The 21651-nt window shown below is 39.1% G+C and overlaps 1 protein-coding gene across 1 annotated transcript in view; it reads left to right on the forward strand.

The window, feature by feature from the left end:
- Window positions 1-21651, forward strand: part of AVEN (apoptosis and caspase activation inhibitor) — a gene marked incomplete at its 5' end in the record, with an annotated part of 161011 nt that overhangs the window by 20288 nt on the left and 119072 nt on the right. The window contains one exon of the mRNA XM_084239882.1: window positions 7649-7826. Coding sequence (XP_084096008.1) covers window positions 7649-7826 — 178 coding nt within the window. The remainder of the gene's footprint in view (window positions 1-7648; window positions 7827-21651) is intronic.

Raw genomic sequence — 21651 nt, forward strand, 5'->3', positions numbered from 1 at the left:
TCTTTAATATGAAATGGCAAACCAAAGGGCTTATACTGGTGGAGGGCTTGATGACTTTGGCCCTTGTCTAAAAAGACAGAACAGCTAGAGAGTTAATTGGAGATTCTCTGTTGTAGTTTATGAAATTTGAGCTGGCTTAAGTTACAACTTTAGAGTTAAGATGGTAATTCAGCCAAGGGGCCTGCGTGGTGTAATGTGATGTGGTTGCACATCTGGAGGGTAGGTCCATCACTGGTGAAAGCACAGTGACAGCTACAGCCCCTTGACTGAGTGGTGAGTAGTGTGAGCTGAGGGTGTTCTGCCAGATGTTGATGTCCTTAATTCTGTATGATACCTGTTTTGTATATCTCTTCCTCTTTGTTACTTTTTACCAGTTTGTCACTAGTTAACTTCTTTTGTTTGCTGTGAAGTACTTTTGACCATATTTGCTAAAGTTCATCAACATCTTGGGTTAATGGCATATTCTTTTTTTTTTTTGCTGTATTTTCATTGATTATGTGTGTCGTCCTCCTACCCAATCCTGCCCATATTTGTTGCCTTTAACTCTAAGTGACTTCTTATTGTCAAGCCTTTCCCAACCCTAATGTGAAACTTGATGCTTTCAATGATTGTTATGAGTGGGTTGCAGTGAATAATTTTTTTGGGTCAGGGATTTGTTTTCTTGCGTAGTAGTTGGTGAGTTTTTGGAGTAGTGACATGGCCTGTTCCAACTAAATTTCATTTGTGTGTTTATAATTGATTATATGTGAGTAGGTCTTGCCAATCTTCTAGAGCTTCCTTGAAATTAAATAAGATAATTGAATGTGTTTTGAGAGGTACAATATGGTGTTATTGATGTAGGGAAGGTATTTTGACGCATCAGAAGATGGTCACTGGCTTGCTACATCTCTTCTGCTGGTTAAACAGTCTGTTTTTTTTCTTTTTTTTTTTTCTATTGGTGGCCAGGGATTTTGAGCAGAACCTTTACAAAGGTTTTAGCAACCTACACTTAAAGCATTAGAGAGGATGATTTTATGACGCATTTGCTTAGTGAAGAGACATCTGCAAAAGCACCAAATTGCATGTTAGGCCGGTGTTCCTTCTGCCTGTGTGGTTATTAACCTTGGACAAGTTCTTTCAACCTCATCTCACCTCCAAAGCTTTGGGCCTTAAACCAGGTGATCCATCAGGATCTTTAAGAAAGATATTACTGTTTCAACCAAGTGCCCTGTCTGCCTCCTTTATTGATAGTGGAGCAAGCTTGTAAAGGTATCTTTAAAAAAGTCTATTATAAAGGTAGAAAACGACTTTAAAAATTAGTTGTAAAACCTCTATTTTGAGACATGGAAGAGAGTAGATGAGTTCATTTAAACAAAAGTAAAGGAACCTGTTGTGTGCATTGATTAAAGCACAGCAGCACTTAAAATAAATATGTATGACCCTGCAATTCTTATAAGTGTTGCTAGAATAAATAGTTGTTGGGTAACAGTTTTCAATCCTTTTAGAACCCCTAAAACTTACTGAGATCACTTACCATAGCTACATAGTAACAAGGACATTGCATGGGAAATCTTCAGTGAGAAATATTTCAAAATAGCTCCAGAAGGAACTTCTTTGAATAAACTGCTTAAGTTTATTGGAACAAGGATGAGTTCTCCATGTTTAAAAAGGCATGGGGTGCAGGAGCCTGAGAATACCTGAAAATACTTGCAGAGACTGTGCTAGAATGGAAACATTTAAACCAGCAGGAGAAAATATGGTCCAAGTAATGGAAAACTAAAAGGAGAAAAAGAAAATGCAGTGAAATAAGAGATTAAATGGGAGAAATAAGCTTAGTATAAAAATAACAAAAATTGTGGGTAACTCAATAACTAGAAGACATTGGATATTTTTACAAAGTTTTGCATGTATCTTGGCCAAAGAGACACAACCATAAAGAAGTGGCTTTTTTTTTTAATTAAAAAAAAATTGGGAAATATATATTGAGAAATATGAATGGAAGAGAAAGGTGGAGGAAAACTCCTACCATGGAACATAATTGGATTTTCTTTTCCTTTTAAAACAACTTTTTTTAAAGAGCAATTTGAGGTTCACAACAACATTTAGAAAATTTTAAAAGTCCCCACATACTCCCCGCTTCCACCCCTGCACAGCCTCCATATGGTCAGTGGCCACCACTATGGCTCGCTGGTGACATCTGATGCACGGGCACTGGCATGTCATCACCCAAAGCCCCTGGTTTCCATTAGGCTTCAGTCTTGGCGTTTTCCATTCTGTGGGGATGGATGTAATGTCTACTGACACCTGTCCATCATTACAGTATGCAGAGTAGTTTCACTGCTACCCCCCCTTCCCCCATTAATTTAATGACTTTTTGCACTTTATAAAAGGCATTTCTTAGCTGTGGTTCTCGGGCTTACCATATACATTTTAACTTATCAGAATCTGAGGTTTATACTAACTCAGTTCCAATAAGAGGGAAATATGGAACCATCACTCCCACAGGGCTGTGTCTCCTTTTTGTGGTATTGTTCACATATTTCATGCTTCAAACCAGCAATACATTGTTATCATTATCACCTTTTATCATTTGGTGTCTTAAAGAATATGCGAGAAGAGTATGCATATATTACAGCTTTTGTTATCTTAGCCTTCTCATTTCTTCTGTTTCTGCCTTTGTTTCTGTGTATTTGAGTTCCTGTATGGAGTCATTTTCTCTCTTGCTCCTACTTACCTATAGTAGACAGAAATAGAACTTTTTAACTTTTATAATAGGTTTTAAAATGTGTTATGGGAGAAGAGGCCTTGTCAGATAAATGATCTACAAATATTTCCCCCATTCTATAGACTAATGGGACAGAACAAAAATCATTTGTTGGTTTCCTTTGCTGCATGGAAGCTTTTTTGTTCAATGTATATTCCCACTTGTTTATTTTTGCTTTTGTTGCCAAATCAAAAAAAAAAAAAATCATGCAGCTTACCCTCTATGTTTTCTTCTTTGTGTTTTATGGCTTCAGGTCTTGTGTTCAACTCACTGACCCATTTTGAGTTAATTTTTGTGTATCCTCTAAGGGATCTAGTTTCATTCTTCTGCATGTGTCTGTCCAGTTTTTCCAACAACATGTATCCCACTGTATTGTTTTGGTTCCTTTCTTGTAAATTAATCAACCATCTACACATGGGTTTTTTTCCTGATCTTTGTTCTGTCCCATTAGCCTATATCTCTGTTTTTGTTACAGTACCATACTATTTTCATTACTATTATTTTGATAACATACCGTATTTTGATTGCTGTTGTAATATGGTTTCGAATTTGGGGAGTGTGGTATCTTCAGCTTTGCTTTTCTTAAGATTGTTTTGCCTAAATGTTTTGTGTTGTGGCTCTGTGCAAATTTTAGGATTGTTAGTTCTGTTTCTGTGAAAAATGCCATAGAAGGGAAACACAGGAAAGCTTCTGGAGGTGATGGGTATGTCCATTTCCTTGATTGTGGTACTGGTGTCATGGTTGTATGCGTATGTCCAGACTCATCAACTTGTATCCATCCATTTTTTATGCATCGATTATACCTCAATAGAGCTATTTCTTAAAAGCAGAAAAAGCAAACATCCAATGTAATTTTGATAGGGATTGCACTGAATCCGTAGCTTTGCTTTGGGCAGTGTGGACATTTTAATGATACTAATTCTTCCAATCCTTGAATATGGACTATCTTTCCGTTTGTTTTTGTCTTCAATTTCTTTCATCAGTGTTCTATAGTTTTCAGTGTATACCAGACTCATTTCATAATGATGTTAACATAATAATGATGACTTTATTTTTACAGCTTTCACATTGCTTTCATCAGCATTTTCTTACTTGTTCTGTTCTTTCTCTCCATCTTGGGACATTGCATATTTTATTTTGTCCCAGTACTTCACATTATGAACCAAACATAAAATCTTTTAAGAGTTTCTAGGGTACACCTCTTTCTAAGTTCCACCAAATGTTTTCTAAACTTTATTACTTTTTACTACCCTCTTGTGATGGAGGCTAATGGTGAGTCCTCTTCTCGCTGCAGTTGGGGGGCAAATAATGAGATCCTTGTTAAGTGATTCTTCTAAGTTGGGGATTAGTGAGTCCCTCAGCTGAGTGAGGCCCAGCCTATGAGAGAATACTTTGTAAATATTAAATGATGGTGATGGCAGGGCCATTAATTCTGTCTAGATCTCCTGCTTCCCATTTCAGTTCTTGTTTCCTTGTATTAATAGTTCCTCAGGTATAATCCTCTTTTGCATCAAACAAATTATTATGCTCAGGCTTACATTTTTGCTAGGTGTTATAGCTGTGTTCAGAAGTTTTGTACTAACTGGAGAGTCCTCTCTGAACTCTATTTACCCAGTGGGCCAACAAAAGAATATTGAATTTTCTTAGTTTCAACCCTGCTGGTGTTTTCATCTCTAGGTCTCGCTCTCACATTTTCATAAGTTACAAAGCTGTTTTCTTTAGAATGTCCCTGGTATTTGTTATTTACATGGCAGCTCTCTTTCAGTCACATACTTTTAATCTGCTGTCATCTTTCAGTTCTGAGATACTTGGAAGAATCGCAGGAAACTTAGGCGTTAAGCAGTCTTTGCAATCCCTGAATTATAATGGGGATTGCCGTCTTTTTTATGCTGTCAAGGAGGCTTATGATATTTAAGACTGAACCTAATCTTGAAAGGTCAGTTGCTCCATTCTTTTATGCAAGCTTATAAAATATGCTTCAGTAAGTATTATAATGTCACTGTGGTCCAGTTTGCTAGGTTGTTGAGGAATTGGAAATTTGTAGTGGGCTGAAATAACTCCACACAAGTGGATGAATATTTAAGTAATCAGTTTAAGCTGAAATCACATATTGTCAACATATACTTTGAAGGTCATTAAGTCACATGTAAAGTTGGGTATTATACCGTCCTCATTGTGCAGTGCTACCAGCTTTCCCCACCAATGTGACTCCAGAGTAAGTACGTGGCAAATGAGAGCTTGAAACAAAATAATTGGAAAGAAAAGAAAATAGTCACATTCCTGCCCTCTAGAAGTACCAGTGTTCCCTGCCCCCTGCCCTTTAGAAAAAAAATAGCACGTTGAGATATAAGGTGAGTGCTTTATCCAGTTCTGGCTCCCCTGCTCCCCTGTGGCTCTTGGAGGAAGCAGCCTCTGCGCAAGTTTGTGTGTGGGTTCCCTTATGCTTGCTTTACGTTTACACCTTGTGGCATTGTTTTGGTTTTTAAAAGACAGCAAATCCAGTAACACCACATGGACTATAAACCAGACATAATAGGGCAATATCTGTGCTGTGGGTGGATCAACACCCAAACTCATTGGTTAACCTTAGCGTGGCTTATATTGGCTCAGCCATTAATCATGTGTCACTTTGTGTGATGTTGATAGAGAAGTCTGAAAAACATTTAAATGTCTGTGCCACGTCTGTACCACCTGGAGAAGTTCTCTCTGAAATAACTCTGCCAAACCGCCCTGCTTATGCAACCATGTTTAACTTCCTCATTCTGTACCCCTCGACCAGGGTTAACTGTTTGGATTGCCACGCATGCAAAACTGTAACAGGTACAAAAAGCTTGTAACCCCTACATTTGGGGCCCAGAATCTTGGACATAACTCCCCTGGGTCCGCCAGCATAATAAACTTGCTGATCTTCTCAGTTCTCCCTTTGCAGCATGACCCTTCCTCTGGCAAGGGTTGGAATTCCACAACAATGTAACATAAGGTTCAGAAATGTCAGTGTTACATCATAGTACAGCTATGATCTATTTTAGCCAAAAAGCATTTAACTTTGGGCATTTAGATTTTTTTAATCTGACATTGCCTATCAACTAGTCTGCAAACAAAGACCTCAATCAAGGAAGCAGCCACCCAGAAGTTGGATATTCTGCACTTAACCTGGACTGGTCTCTTCCATAAATCAGTGTTGCAAAAATAGATTATTCTGTGCTCAAAGAGACTAGGGGACAAGCAGTGAGATAGAGTGCCTTGTCTTGGGTTGGATGCTGCTTTGGGCAAACCACCTGTGAAGGAAATTTTGCCCGAAGGTGTCAGTGGTGGTGCTTTCTGGGGGAGGGCAGTGACGGGCTTTTGTTTGTCTTCTCATTTCCTGCAGTGCACCACATCTGGTTTCTGTGTGAATGAAAACTTGTTTTTAAAAAAGTCTGTACTAATCTATTCTGTACAAATGGTTGTTTCAATGCATTTTACAAGATTTTTTTCCTTTATAAGGATGATGTGATCCTTGGGATCCTTTTTTGAAATGGTCTTCAGATTCTGTAGGCTTCTATCAATTCAAAATTTTAATCATTTTGGGGCCTCCCTGGTGGCACAAGGGGTTGAGACGTGGCACTACGAAGCTATCGGCACCCTCTGCAGCACGGGTTCGATCTCTGGCCAGGGAGCTACCCACATGGCACAGCAGACCTCTCCTGTCTCGCCCACTGCTCCCCTCAGCAGTGTATTTCAGCCAGTCTGCCTGTTCTGTTCCCTACTGCGTCTCTGGTGGATCCTCTCACCCCCTTCCCCCGACTTCTGGCCTGTACCCCAGTTCTTGTAAGCATAAGTAAATAAATCTTTAAAAAATTTTAATTATTTTATTGTGGAAAATCTCCAACACATTCAAAAGTAGATAAAATAACATCGTGAATTTCCATGTCCCCACCATCCAGGCTCAGCAATCGATTGCGCCCAATATATTTAATCTCTATTCACTATTCATTTCCCTCCCCCATTATTTCAAAGCAAATTCCACATGTCATATCTTTTCATCCATACATAGTTCCATATTTATTTCTAAAAGAGACAACATTAAATCAGAATGCTGATGCCACACCAAATAATAAATAGGTAAAACTATAGAATTTCTTTAGTATAACCGGTGAGGACATTATAATAACAATGAGGACAGTATAATATAACCCAATACCCAGTCATTGTTCATATTTTTCCAATAATCTCATAAGATGTCTTGTTTAGTTACATGAATCAGAGTATAAAGCAAAAGTTTCTAGCATTGCAACTGGCCATGTGTCCATTCTGCTTTCTTAACCTGTGGGTTTCTCCTCCTTTGCCCACCATTTTTCCCCGTGCAGTTTACTCCTTGAAGAATCAAGGCTCTTTATCTTTTATAATTTCTCACATTCTACATTTTTCTGTAGGCTCTCTAAGCCTTTCAATGCCCAGTACTAGAAACTTCTCTAGAATGCAGGTGAGTAGGGTCCACATTTAAAGCTTATAAAATGTGTCTTGGAGTGTGTTTGTAAAGCCTGTAAATTGAAGGACTGGATTTCCATCCTAGAGTCCTTTGAGTTTAAAACTCTTTACAGCCTTGTTTTTGTCAACTAAGTGAGAGAACTGTTGGAATAAGATGCACTGGGGGGAACTTTAGATCTACCAGTTACACAACTTTCTAGGCAGAAACTAGCCAGATTTCCTTTTCAAAGCTAAATGAAGTTTACCCTGAAAATGTACTTAGTATAATGGGATTCTCATGCAATATTATTCAATGTCCTCGGAGAGCATGGTATATAAAGTTGTTCTTTATCACGCTACCTTTGTGTATTACATTTTTGTTTTGTTTTACTTCTAAGGCTACTAAACTCAACATTTCCACTGCCTGCTTATTGATTTGTGCTTTAATGATTGCAGGTTGAAGAGGACAGTGATGCAGAGACCTATGGAGAAGAGAATGAGGAGCAGGGATATTATTCTAAAAGAAAAGTAGTCTCTAACTGGGATCGATATCAAGATATTGAAAAAGAAGTCGATCGTGAAGGTGGAGAATCACAGAGGGGCACAGATTTCAGTGTCCTCCTCAGCTCCGCAGGTATGAATTCCAGCTGCACACTTAAACTGCGTAGTGCTGTGAAAGTGCAGATGTTTTGTGTTTCTTTTTATTTATATTTTTGTTTTTTTTATTCGTGTTTCTGTATAAACTACACTTTACTAACTGGCAGTTGATCCTTTGTACTTAGAATTAAAATCCTTTGTACTTAGAATTAAAATTAAAATGTGTCTAATGGTTTGCAAGGAGAAAAGGGCTTTTTCTTTAAGTGAAAGTCCATGTGCTCACATAGTGATGTAGGATGGCTTCCATCATTCCTGGTTGAAATGGTTAAAGGCTTTATAGAAATGAGAAATGCTGAATTATGCCCCTCTAAATTGGATATCTGAGAAACAAGTGTTCTGTTTTTTTAATTTCAGAGGAATCAGTACTTAAATATTTCTATGGCAGCTTTATGAAGTTTTAGAATGTTTGCTTTTTCCTTTTGTGGCCAGAAATATGCAGATTAGCGTATGCATGCATTTTAGAGTCCTTAATGTAGCTCAACACCAAAACTTTTCCCTTTTGCTTTTGGGGGGTCTTCTCTATCAACAAGGCCAAAAAATTACTTATTCTAGGCCCAGCTGTTTCAGCTTGCTTCCCTCCCTGTACTGCTGGAGAGGCTTTTAACAGAGCCAGGTTAAAAAAGAGCACTTAAAGGATAAAGATGTGAGGAGCAGAGAAGTAAAATGAAATATTTTCTGACAGTTTGTTTTGAATTCCCTCTTCTTCCCAACTTAGTGGTCCTGTTGAGCTCTCCCTTTCTTTTTTCCCCTCATCTACCTGTTTTTGAAATGCCTGTATCAGACTCAGTTTTTTTAATTGTGGCTGATGGATGGAATGGAATCTAGTTGTGGTTTGTTCATACAATATTGGAGAGCCCCCTGCTCATTGGTGGTTCCTTAGACACTGAGCATGTGGCAGTGGGCAGAACAGACAAGAACCCCTGTCTCATGGAGGTGACATTCTAGAGGGCAGAGACCAACAATTAAAAATTATGTAAGATATTAAGTGGCAACAATTGCTTGGGTTAGAAATAAAGCTGATATTTCAGTCGAGACCTGAGAAAGGGAGGCACAAGCACTGAGGATGTCTTTAGGAAGAGTGTCCAGGCAGAGGGAATAGTAAATTCAGAGGCTTTGAGGTAGTGGTATAGGAAATAGCAAGGGAGGCTGGCCTGGCGGCGCAAAATGAACAAGTAGAGGAAAAGGTCAGAGAGGCATCATGGGGTCAGATCATGGGGAGACTTACGGAACAGTGAGAGGAGCAGCCTGCAGAGGCTTTGGAAGTGACAAATGAATCTGTTTCCTCCACTATCTGAAAATAGATTATTCCTATTTGGTATGATTTGGTAGGTTATTTTTTGGGTCTGGGGATACTGAAAATATTTCCCATATGACTTAGTGATAATGGTAGTTCCAGAGTCCAAAAAATAACCTAACGAATCATACCAAAGAGGAATGTTCTGTGTTTGGAAATCACGGGAAACCTGCAGCTGATTCATATTTGACAGGCTCATACTGGCTGTTGTGTTGGGATGACCTGCCAACGAGCTGGAGAGGAAGTGGTAGACCAATAGGGAGTCTGTTGCAGTAATTCAGTCACAGTGGGGGTGGCTGTGGCCAGGGTGGTAGCAGTAGAGCTGACAAAGCATGGCTGGATTCTGCTTTGTTTGGGTGGGCGAAGACATGTGGGGCTTGCAAATGTAGGGCATGAGATAAAGATGTATAAAGATGACATCTGACTTTTGTTCTGAACAGCCAGAACGGGGTTGCCATAACCGATATGGGTAAAATTATAGGGGGTGCTCCATTTCCCTTGTATTAACATTGAGATGCCCGCTAGCTATCTGTACTGGTGTTCCTTTAGAAATAGATGGCACGTTCCATTGACAAAGGTGTCAGCAGCATATAGGAAAGCAGAGAGAGAGTGCACTAATAGGGTGACAGTTAACACAGGGTGTTTCCACTCCTAGTTACTGGATCTCTGATGGAGAGATTCACATAGGGAAGTTGACCGTGAGAGGATGAAATCACCATTGGTCAAGAGATCATAGAGGGAGACAGGAGAGTAAATATTCTGGTCTTAAATTCTTGTCTAGTCTCCTGCCAGCGCTTCCCATAAGCCTGCTGGAAACCAGAAGGCAAGGGAAGCCCGTTGCTACAATTCATTTAGATCAACTTCGGCAGACAACAGGGAGGAGAAAGGTGGAGGTGAATCTGGATCCTGGGCTTCAGGATTCAGGTTGGCACTGGAGATGGACACTGGGTGATATCAACTTGTAGACACTATCCTAAGTCCTGAGAGTGCACGAGATGACCAGGGAGTGCGGAGAGAGTAGGAGGCAGGAAATAGTTGTTGACGGGGTGGGAGTGTGACTAAAATAGGAAAATATGAGGTTGCTGGATGGTAATAGAGGCCCACTGCTGGTTAGTGAATGTCAGGAGAGAGCAGATGTGTTTTCCCCACTCACTTTCTCCTGCACAGATGCCGGTACAGAGGGATGGACAAGAGATCTAATCATGACTACAGTTTAGCCAAATGAATGAATTAAATGAAAGACAGAAAAAGGGCAATTTGCATGATTACCATTGAATTGACATTGGAGAGGGAGATAAGACCAGTCTTGGGAGAGGTGAGGTCTGTGGGGCTCATGGGTCACCCTTTGGTAGCACCGTTGACTTGGATGGAGTTTGAGATGAAGGAAGTGGTGACTATAGAGTAGAATGTCAGATTTGGGGGAGGGGTGGGCAGGTTGTAGAGGATAGTAGCGATAAACTCTAGTGTAAAACATGAGTGACTGGCCCTGAGCCAGTGTGGAGGACCTGCTCCTTGGAGGTCTAATGTGCATTTCCAGAGGTTGAGCATCTTGTTTGCTATTTTGCTTGCTTTTCTGTGAATTGTCTGCACATAGGTTTTTTGTTTTTTTTGTTTTTTTTTTTTTTTAACCATTTGGCTTGTTTATGTCTTACTGACATATAGATCTTTTTATTCTGTCTTATTCTGTTTCGTGCCTTATTTGAGAAATCAGTCCTGCTCTCGGGATCACAAAGATGTTCTCTATATTTTTACTAAAATTCAAATTTTTGTTTTGTTTTCTGAAGTGTGTTAAATTTTATCACTTCTTATATTCTTTTATAACTAGTACATTTAAGTCATTTTATTAAGGCATGGTTGACTTGTAAAAGCTGTATGTATTTACTGTATACAGGTTGGTGAGTTTGGAGATAAGTATATACCCGCAAAATCACCACTGTTGTCAAGGTTACAGATACACTCTTCTCCTCCCAAAGTTGCTTCTTACCTTCTTTATTTTTATCACTTTTTTTTCTTCTGGTAAGACCACTTAACGTACCCTCTTAGCAAGTTGTATGTGTATGATGTGGTGTGATTGGCTAATGGCCTTTGCTGCTCACTAGGTCTGTCTTACTCCACTGCAACTTGCACTGCCGTGTTAGGTTATGGAGGTGGTACAGCTACACTGCTGTGCATTTCAGGCTTCTGAAGAGTGTATTACCTTTTTTGATTCCATTTTCTATTTTCTTTTAGTAGGTAATGGATTAACTAGCGCCAGAGTAATCAAAGTTAGAGATAACAGTGCAACTTTTAGGTTTTTAATTTGGACATTTAAAATTGGCTTATGATGTTAACCCTTCCTCTGTCTATGTGGCTTAATGTAAGGAACAGAAGTCTTGAAGTTGAACAGATCTGGATTTTGAATCCTATTCTGTCATGTTTCCTCCTAGCCTATTTTTTCTCAGTAGGAAGTGTGAGAATAGTAAAAAGTAATCATGCTTGACTTGCTGTCAGCATCTTATCCCAACTTTACCAGGGATTTTAGCTCTGCCTAGACTTAGTATTTATCTGATAATTTTTGTTGGTAAAAGTTTAACTGGTCAGCGAAGTCTGGGAAAGTCTAATTTCTTTTTTCCCTTGATTGTTAGACATAAAGGTAAATTCTGTTGGCCATTATTGCTGTCTTCATTTTTCTGAGAAATTAAAATAAAAGTCTTCTTGAGTAAACTGATTGTCGAGTCTGCTTATTGAATGATCAGTGGTAGTGGTCTGAGTCGCTAAGCATTTCAAAATTGGTGGTCTCAGGTTAAGTTATTAAATAAAGTCTTTTCACTTGCTCTCCACGTTCCCACCTGTAGCTGGTCACGTTTTCCTTCCCTGTCTCTGCGGCTGCTGTGAAGTCCGCCCGTTGCTGTTACTGCAAAGTGTGATCCAACTTGGTTTCTTGGACAAGGGCCCTACTCTTGGGGACTGTTCTTTATAAGTTCTTTATTCTTCCAGAATTAACTATGCTTTGCATCCACCTCTGATCTAATTCTCAAATGCCATTTGGATGGCAGGCTCTTGCTGATAATAACTACCTAAGTGTGCTTTTATTCTAGCAGGATTTTCATTGTAACAGTGAAGTTTTGAAGGCCAGTAATTAATTCAGAGTGAGTTCTGTGGCACACACAGTTGGTGCATATGTTTATATATTCACTTTGGAAGATTGTAAGTCATTTTCCAGTAAAGTTGAAGACCCAGCATTTCCAACCTTGGAAGATATTCTAAGAAATTCTGGCACATGTACATGGATGTTCAAGTCAGGATTCAGAAGAGCCAAAAGTGGAAACAACCCAAATATTCATTAACAGCAGAAGGAATGTTTAATTAAGTGGACCATTCTCTCAAACATAACGTGGAGTTACAATACAACCTACCCACAGCATACCCCAGTGTGATTCTCTTTGTATAAAGTTCAAACACAAGAAAAAAGGTAAACTGTTATTTAGGGATACATAATTAAGTAGTAAAATGAATATCAAGGAGAGAATTATAAAAATCAAGATGGTGGCCACCTCTTGTGGAGAGAAGAGGGGTAATGATGGAGAGAGGCATACAGCAGATGGTGGGATGGGGGCTTTTTTTGTGGCCTTGGCAGTGTTCTAGTTCTTGACCTGGATCATGGTTGCCTGTATGTAATAATAATTATTTTATATATGTTATGTGTGCATATAATGTATTTTATTTAGCACAAAAGTCTAAAGATGGATCTCTAATGGCAGAATCTCCTTTATCACCATAGACTGGGGGCCAGGGGGTGTGGCGGGGGTAGTGGTAGAGGGGGGTGGTGGTGGGGCACTTCAGGAGAGAAAGTGCTTTTCTGCACCCTTGCATTTGCGGCCATGGGCCTCTCATTTTTACAGGTGGAACATGTGGAAGGAGGACTAGTTTGTTTGAAGACCTACTTTTATTTTCTGGTAGGGTTGGGAGCATTCAGACTTTCTTGACGCCTCTGAAACAGATCATCATGACTTCAGCTTTACTTTTTGAAAAGGAGTCCTGCAGCGCTAAGTTACTTTTTACAAGCTTCATGAACGTCACTTTCCTCACTTATATTCAGACAGAAAAAGTTAGGTCTTCAAAGCAGTTTTTACGCCCCCCACTATTTTCCCCCCAAATGGTGAGTCATTGAATTTATGCCGTATGCTTTATCTGTTCTTTTCAAGATGTTGCAGATCACCAGGGCTAGAAAACATGTGCAGCATGAGCTGGATGCACTGGAGCAATACTGCAGATAAGTCTGAGGAGTATGTGCAAGTCTATGAGCTCTTTTACGTGGAACAAACACAAATGAAATTAAACCACAATTTGGTCAGCAGAGTTATCTAGGCATACTTTCCTTTAAAACTATTTTATCTTCCTCAATGTAATGCTATAAAAGTTAATTTTAGGGGTATTTTAATTATAATGATAGTTCTTTTCTTTTCTTTTCTTTTTTTTTTTTTTTTGCTTCTGTATCCTTTTGCCAGCAATTAAGCTAAAAGGGAACGCAAAGTAGCAGCCTCTACCTTTCAATTATAACTTGAACCTTTCTTTCCCGTGAAATTTGCTCTGATTGGGTCCCCCTGATGGCCTAGAGGCTAAGTCTCAGGGCTATCACTGTTACTGCCTGAGTACAATCCTGTCTGCCTGTTCTGATCCCCACTCTGTCTCTGATGAATCCTCTCACCCCCTGCACCTCTGTCCTGTACCCCAGGTCTTCTGCACACACACACATATAAAAGAAATTTGCCCTGATTGATTCTTTATTTCTCTTTCTATTTGATATGTATTTTATTAGTTTCTACTAACATAGTCTCAGGAGAAACTGCCCTTTTATGTTTTAATCCTATGAAATAACGTAAACAACCATTCACATAGATGGCAGGAAAAAGACTGCTTAAACCACACAACCTTCCTTTTTACCATTGGACATTGGAGTGGGCTTCATTTGATTTTCTTTTTTCAAACCTCCAGAGAGAAAAGCAGCTGACCACCTAAACACTGGCTAAACTGCTCGTCTTCTGTTGTTTCGATTCAGGGTCTTTGTTTTTACTGGTCTGGCTGCTGCCTTTTCATTATGTTCCTCGTGCCTGTCAACTTTCATCTGCTTGTCCTGGAACTGTGCTTTCCCTTTAGCACAACCAGGCTGGCTAGCTTTAATTCCTTTTTCCTTTTTCTTTAAATCTGTGACCTTTTGCTTTCTATTTGCTTAAGGATTCTTGTTGATCCGCCATGGTTTTTTTCAGAGCTGCTTTTCCTTCCTCTCCTAGTACTTCCCACATCTCTTCTTTGTTTCTTCATTGCAGGCTACCATTTTTGCTTGTTTGGCTTTATCAAGTGCTGCTTTAGCTTTTTCTTTGAATAGAATTAGCCCCTCTTTTGCTTCTCTGATAGTCTATCCATCTTTTTCGCCATGATTGGAGAAAAGTGTAGATCTTTTCTATAGGCCTGATCATCTGTCATCCCCAAATTACAGCAAACATCCAAGCATTTTCTTCTAGAAAATTTATTTCAGCACCTGTGGTATTTATGTTTCTCTTCTTGTTCTTGTTTCACTCTTATTTTCCTTTTTTTGATTTAATAAAATTTTATTGATTTAACATATGTGTGTATCAGCCTCACCTCGCCCGTCACCAACGTTCTAGTGCTATTCCCAGTATCAGTTTAATGCCTCTGCTCTCCATCCCTCCTCCTCTGCTAACCATTGCAATTTTCATAGTGCTTAGCTCTTAATTTAGAGGCCACTTTATTTTTGCTTTCTTCGTTCCTCATTTGCAAAGTCATGTTCTTTGAAAAGCATTAGAAGGTCTGTGTCCATGCTTTTGGTCAGCAAAAACCAGACACTGCAACTATTGATCCCTTCAATGCTTCGTATAACATTTTTCTCATTTGAATGTTTTGTGCTTGACTTTTATCTTTTTTACTCTTCCTTTTATGTCATTAAGGGTTGTACCAGTTGGGGAGTCTTTCATACAAATGAATCTGTTGTTTACATCATTTTAAATATTCATCAGTCATCAGGACATTTTAAACTCAGGTTTGCATGGCAAGCTTCTGATCTTAGCTTTATCTTCATGTATTTTCACGAGGTTTGTCTTTGTCCAAAGCTTCTGTCATATGAAAGTCTGTTCTTAGGCACTTCAACATGTTGAATTTTATTATCTCCAGATGTACCCAGCTTTCATCTAGTTTGATGTGTTCTTTAAACGTATGTCTATTGACAAGTTAAAGCGACTAAAATAATACTTGATTTATGACAAATTTTGATTCTCAAGTAGCCATTTTGTCACTGTCACCGTTTTCAGCTCTTGTAACAATCCTCCGGTCCCAGTCTCTGGGCTGAGCCGCAGGATCAAAGCAGTGACCACAATGTCAAGTTCATTTTTAGCACTGGATGCCTCTTTAGATTGTTAGACAATTTAGATTATTCTTACAGGAAATGTCTTAGAGAGTGTTTTGGATTGGATTTGTAGTTCATACACTGTTCTCGTGGCTGTATCTAACTGGCCGCATCATGAAATCTGTGTACCATTTGTATATCCTAACAGCATCTAGCATGTTCCTTTCAATTGCTGATGTCTCTTCTGTGCCCATTTATTCTTATGGACTCACCCTTCCCCTTAACAACAAAGTAACCATCATTCGTCAACGTATACAAATCAATGTATTGATAACTCATCAGATCAACAGAATGAAAGATAAAAATCATAGGATCGCAATAGATGAAGAGAAAGCATTTGATAAAATTCTATGTCCGTCGTGATAAAAACTCTTAAGGAAAGATGGAACATACCTAAATGTAATAAAGGCCATATATGACAAACCAATAACTAACATCACATTCCATAGAGAAAAAGTGGAGACTTTTCATTTAAGATCAGGAACAAGGTGAGGATGCCCACTATCATCATCACTATTTAGCATAATATTGGAAATCTTGGCCAGAGCAATTTATCAAAAAATAAGTTCAGATTGCGAAGGAAGAAGTGAAACTGTCACTACATGCAGGTGGTATTATATATCAAAAACCCTAAAGACTCTGCTAAAAAGCTATTTGAAGTCATAAATGAATAACGTTTCAGGTTACAAAATCAATATACAAAATTTGTTGTATTTCTATTTGCAAACAAGGAACTAGTAGAAAGATGATAAAGAATAGCATTTAAGATTACATCAAAAAAGAATAAATACCTACGAATAAATCTAATCTGTACACTGAAAATTCTAAGACACCAATGAAGGAAATTGACAAAGACACAAAGAAATACATTCCATGCTCATGAATTAAAAGAATCAATATTGTTAAAATGGCCATTGTACCTGAAGCAACATACAAATTCAGGGCAATCCCCATTAAGACTCCACAGCATGAGAATGTAACCTCTGTGGAAAACAGTATGGTGGCTTCTTTAAAAATTAAGAATAGAAGTGCTGTATGATCAAGTAATCCCACTTTTGGATATTTACCTGAAGAATATGAAAATATGAATTCAAAAAGATATTTATTGTAGCGTTAACCAACAATATGGAAACAACCCAAGACCCTGATGCAGGATGAATGGATAAAGAGAATGTGACATATACACAAAGATTCATCTTGCCATTTGCTACATGGTTGGACCTTGAGGGGATTATGCTTATAAAAATTAGTCAAAAGGAGAAAGAGAACTACCATGAGATTTCACTCTTCTGTGGTTTCAGAAGGAAAAGAGAGCAAATGAACAAAACTAAAAAACAAACCCTAGAGTTGGACAATAGAATGGTGGTTACCAGTGGGGAAGGGAAGGAGCAGGAGGAGAGAGGGCAGGGGCGGAAGGTAGAGGAGGCCAGTTGGTTAGTGGTTATTTGGGGGTGACTGTGGCGTGATACAGAGTTGCTGAGCTGGGAAACTGTACACCTAAAACTTCAACAGTGTGATAAATTAATATTACCTGGTTATAAAAGAAAAGAGGAAAAAATAGCCACCATATTGTGGAGGACATTTGGGCAGCTCAGCAAATAAAAGCTCATGGTCCATGCTCTATTGAAGTGGAAGTTCATAAACTTCATTTGTTCTAGAACGAGAATAAAAGATATTTTGGCAAAGCCTTTAACGAGGGTCAGTGCAGAACCTTTTCTCATCTAAAAAGTGGGAAGATCATGAATTCAAAGACTGTAAAAGGGAAACTAAAACCTTAGGACTCTGATGGCAAAGTCATCTGTTCCAGTAATTACATGTGGAGTGTGGTGTGTGTATTTTGGTGGCAGAAGGGAAGGAACTCTTGATTGATGGATGCCAGCTAATGAATTGGTTCTGGTTGTCACTAGTTAACTGCCATCTAGGGAGTGAAATTCTTGGAACCTCCTTTAAACAAACCACCACCAACAAATGCAACAATTGTGAATTACCAATAATATCTGCAGTGCTTTAATCCAGGATGATTGTGAGGATGATGATGTAGAATTATTTTAAAAAGTATAAAATGTATAGATGTCAGTAACTACGTTAAGGCAAAGAAAAGTGATCTATTGGGGCAGAATGTGCTGTGTAAATGTGATGGGGGAGAAAAGCGCAGAACTGAGATGCATCATTAGAATATGAAACACAATGACCATTCGCTCATCTTTCTGCTCTGTTTTAGTTTCTTTTGTGGTATTTTTTTGACCTATTTCAATCTCTGCAACTTCAGAGGTAAACAAGGTCCTTAAAAAATCACTAAAAATGGGAACAGGATGTAATTAAAGGTTTCTGATGCTAAGGAGAAGTCTGAGAAGTGATTTAGTAATGATATCTTATGTGTCCCAAGTCCTAAATACAATGGGAAAAAACCCAATGTGCTTAACTGAAATGTGGAGGTTTTAGATTAGGTGTCAGTGTGCGTTGTATACATGAGATGTCAGCGGGCCTTCTAGAGAGAGTTGACGTCGTCTTCATTGGAAATCTTTCTAAATGAATTTGGTCTCATTTAATACATGATTTCAACAGTAGTCCTTCCTGCTGCAATAGGGCTAAATATGGTTATTTATCAAGGAAAGTTTTTAACCTTGTAATTCTGTTCTCCTGGCTTTTAGTTGTGCAACAGTTTGTAGTGTTTTACCTTAGATGCATTAACTTAGAGCATCCAGCATCCTCAGGGTAGGCTTCGGATAAGGATGTGTGTATGTGTGACAAATAATGACCAAGGACCTTAAGCTAGGACGCTGATGGCAATACTGAGTGCTGCCATTTCCTGGAAACCTATCATGAGCTGGCTGTGTGTGTGTTGCAGAGGCTTCTATTTTATTGAATTAACAGTGCATTATATTACATTATCTATATGTTGAAACTAAGCCTTATAAATGACCTGAGATAGACCTAAAGGTTGTGATTCTGTACCTCTAAGTCATATACAATGCTGTAAACCATTGTTTAGCTCAAATAATAATAATAAAAAAAAACTCAAATAATTTGTACAGAAGTCACATATCTAATATGTACAGAATAGGGATTTAAACTTAAGTGTGTTGTCTTTCTATTTGATTCTGTCTACCGAGTAGTATTCCTTTGTGTATATGTCACATTCTCTTTAGCCATTGATCCTGCATCAGGCCCTTGGGTTGTTTCCATATTATTGGTTAATGCTGCCATAAATATCTGTCATTGCATACATCATTTTGAATTCATATTTTCATATACATCAAAGGTAGACATTCTGTTGTGTATTTGTTTCTGCAAAAGAACACTTTCTTGTTTGTGCTAGGCCTGCAACTTTGGCTGGTTTGTGGTTGCTTTAGAAACTGCCTGTAGGCTGGAGGCAGAGACTTTTAGGACATGTTTAGAGATCAGGGAACTGCAGAGGCCTCAGCCTGCTGCCCTGGGTGACTCCTAGTCTTCCTTAAAGGTGAGCCTTTCAAAGAGGTCTCACCCTGACCTGCTGTGGACTGTCCTGAGGAGTTTGGTCAGATGGTTGTCCTTTTTGAGTACTTTCCTGGTTCAGTAACTGTGATTTCCCAGGAAGTCACAGAGATGAGGGTCGGCATATAGAACCCAGGGCTTACAGATTCAGCAGGACCTAGTGTGGCTTCCTGGACATCAAGGGTGTGACCCCGCTCATCTTGACGTGCTTCTGTGTGTTCTGAAGAGGACTCAGCCCCAGTGCTGGTTTTGCATTTTCCAGAAATGCTTGGCACCCTTGCATTACCCCACTGACTCATGGAAGAAGTGGTCCTTGCCTTCCCTGGCCAGATAGGTATGAGACAACTGCAGGACGACTGGGTGGTTGATGGCAGCCTCGACACTGGTAGAATAATTCTGGTGGATCTGGGATCTCATGGTTTATTGGGGACAAGGAGTTAACCGCAAACATTAATGTTAACTGTCTGGGAAGCAAGGGATGGGCAAGAAGGTGGTCCCGGAGACTGCAGCTAGCGAGGAGGTTGGAGGGTGTTCAGGCACTAGAGCGGAGGGAGGGAAGGTCCTCGGACTCCATGTCCAACATGGTGGGGGCAAGAGATAGACTCAAGGACTTCCTGGCGCCCATCCATTCTTTTGGTTAGAAAAAAGCAAGTGTCATAAACTAATTTGTTATTTTAGGTGAAAAAAACCCTACAGTGTACCTTTTCTAACTGAAAGATGACACACTCAGTATCCTCTCTGTGTAGTCCCAGTGTGTTGTCATCCCTGAAGTGGGGTAGAACAAATACCTGCACATGTTATCAGAATACATATCCATCCTAGGATTTCTGTTTACCTATGAATGAAATGGATGCTAGTGAATTATCACTACATTCTGCTTAATTTAGCGACTGGAGTGTGCCCTGTATAATATTAAAAAATAGAGAGGATGGCCAATCTGTGGTATGAAATCCTCTTGGAAATTAAAACTAAATCTTAGATGTTTATGTGACATTTGTGAAAGGAACTTTTCTATTGACCGTTGCACCTTATATATTGTGTTTGAAGGGAAGTAGTTCATTATTTTTTAAAAGATTTGTGCATACAAAAACTGGGGTTCAGGCGAGAGGTGTGGGGGGTAAGAGGATTCACCAGAGGTAGAGTGGGGAGCAGAACAGGTGGATCTACTGAAATACACTGCTGAGGAGAGCAGCGGGCAAGACAGGACAGGTCTGCTGTGCCATGTGGGTCACCTGCCTGGCTGGGGATCGAACTCGTGCTGCAGTGGCTGCAGATAGCTTCATAGTGCTGTGTCTTAACTCCTTGCGCCACCAGGGAGGCCCCCAGAAGTATTTCATTTTTAAAAATAGTATGGCCAGTCTTTTAAAATTATGAAGTTTTGGGAAGTTTATTCTTCTATTCATCTGTTGCTTGCTAAGTAAGGAAATAAATTCAGAGCCTTTAATATTTATCTTTAAAGCTCTGTGATTATAGTTTTCTGCCTTGTGTTTGTAAAGAGCTTAAGTTATCACGAATAACTGAATAACCAAAGTTAACATAATAGAATTCTAAATTTGTTATGAGTTTCTACCTCCCTGGTAGGAATACTGTATGAATCATAGCTGTCAGAGACCGTCAGGCACCTGGGCTTTCTGGCATTCTGCCATTTAAGAGAATTGTAGAAATTTTCAGTTGTGAGAATTGAAAAATCTTTGGAAATACTTCTTTCACTGAACATTTCTTGAGCGTCTATTATTGAACATTTCCTAGAAATTAAGAAAATGGAGCTTAAAAAGATTAGGTGACTAGCAACTTGCTCACAATATTGACCAGTTGTCGCTGGCTTCAAACTCATTTTTTCATTTTACATTTTAATTCATTAAATATTAGTAAATAGTTTCTAAATATTGTTTAATACTTAAAAACACAAAACAAAACACAGGCTCCTTAGAGACTTGGAGGTTTTTCTTGTGTTTACATACTTAATAAAACAGCAAAAATGGATTTATTTTCTATGTAATGTATCTTTTAAAATAAATTATTTTAATGAAGTACCATTGTTTCACATTCTTGTTACTACTTTGATAGTATAGGATTGCTCCCCTCAGGTGTGGTCACCATAGCTCTCCTATCATCAAAGCACCCATAGTCCTTCACCACAGTCCATGTGCTTGCTCCCTGTCCCCCTTTCTTATGCCTGCCCCCTCATACTTCAGCTACATGGTCAGCTTTCAAGGATTGCTTTTTTTTTTTTTTTTTTAAGATTTTGCAGTGGGTGAGACAGGAGAGGTCTGCTGTGCCATGTGGGTAGCTCCCTGACTTGGGTCGAACCCCTGCTGCAGTGGCTGTGGACAGCCTCATAGTGCTGAGACTTAACCCCTTGCACCACCAGGGAGGCCCTCAAGGATTGCTTTTAAAGTTTGTCTTTGCCTCAGCCTTTTTACCTGATTTCTCTATATTCCACATATAAGCGACACCATCCCCTATATCTTTCTTCTTCTGGCTTTCTTCACTGAGCATAATCCCTTCCAATTCTATCCATGTTACCACAAATGGAGTGAGTTTATCTTTTTGATTGCTGAGTAGTATTCCACTGTGTATAAACCTCAACTTTTTTTTTTAATACCACAACTTTTTGATCCATTTTTTGTTTTG

The sequence above is a fragment of the Talpa europaea genome, assembly GCF_964194135.1.
Source record: "Talpa europaea genome assembly, chromosome: 8".
NCBI lineage: Eukaryota > Metazoa > Chordata > Mammalia > Eulipotyphla > Talpidae > Talpa > Talpa europaea.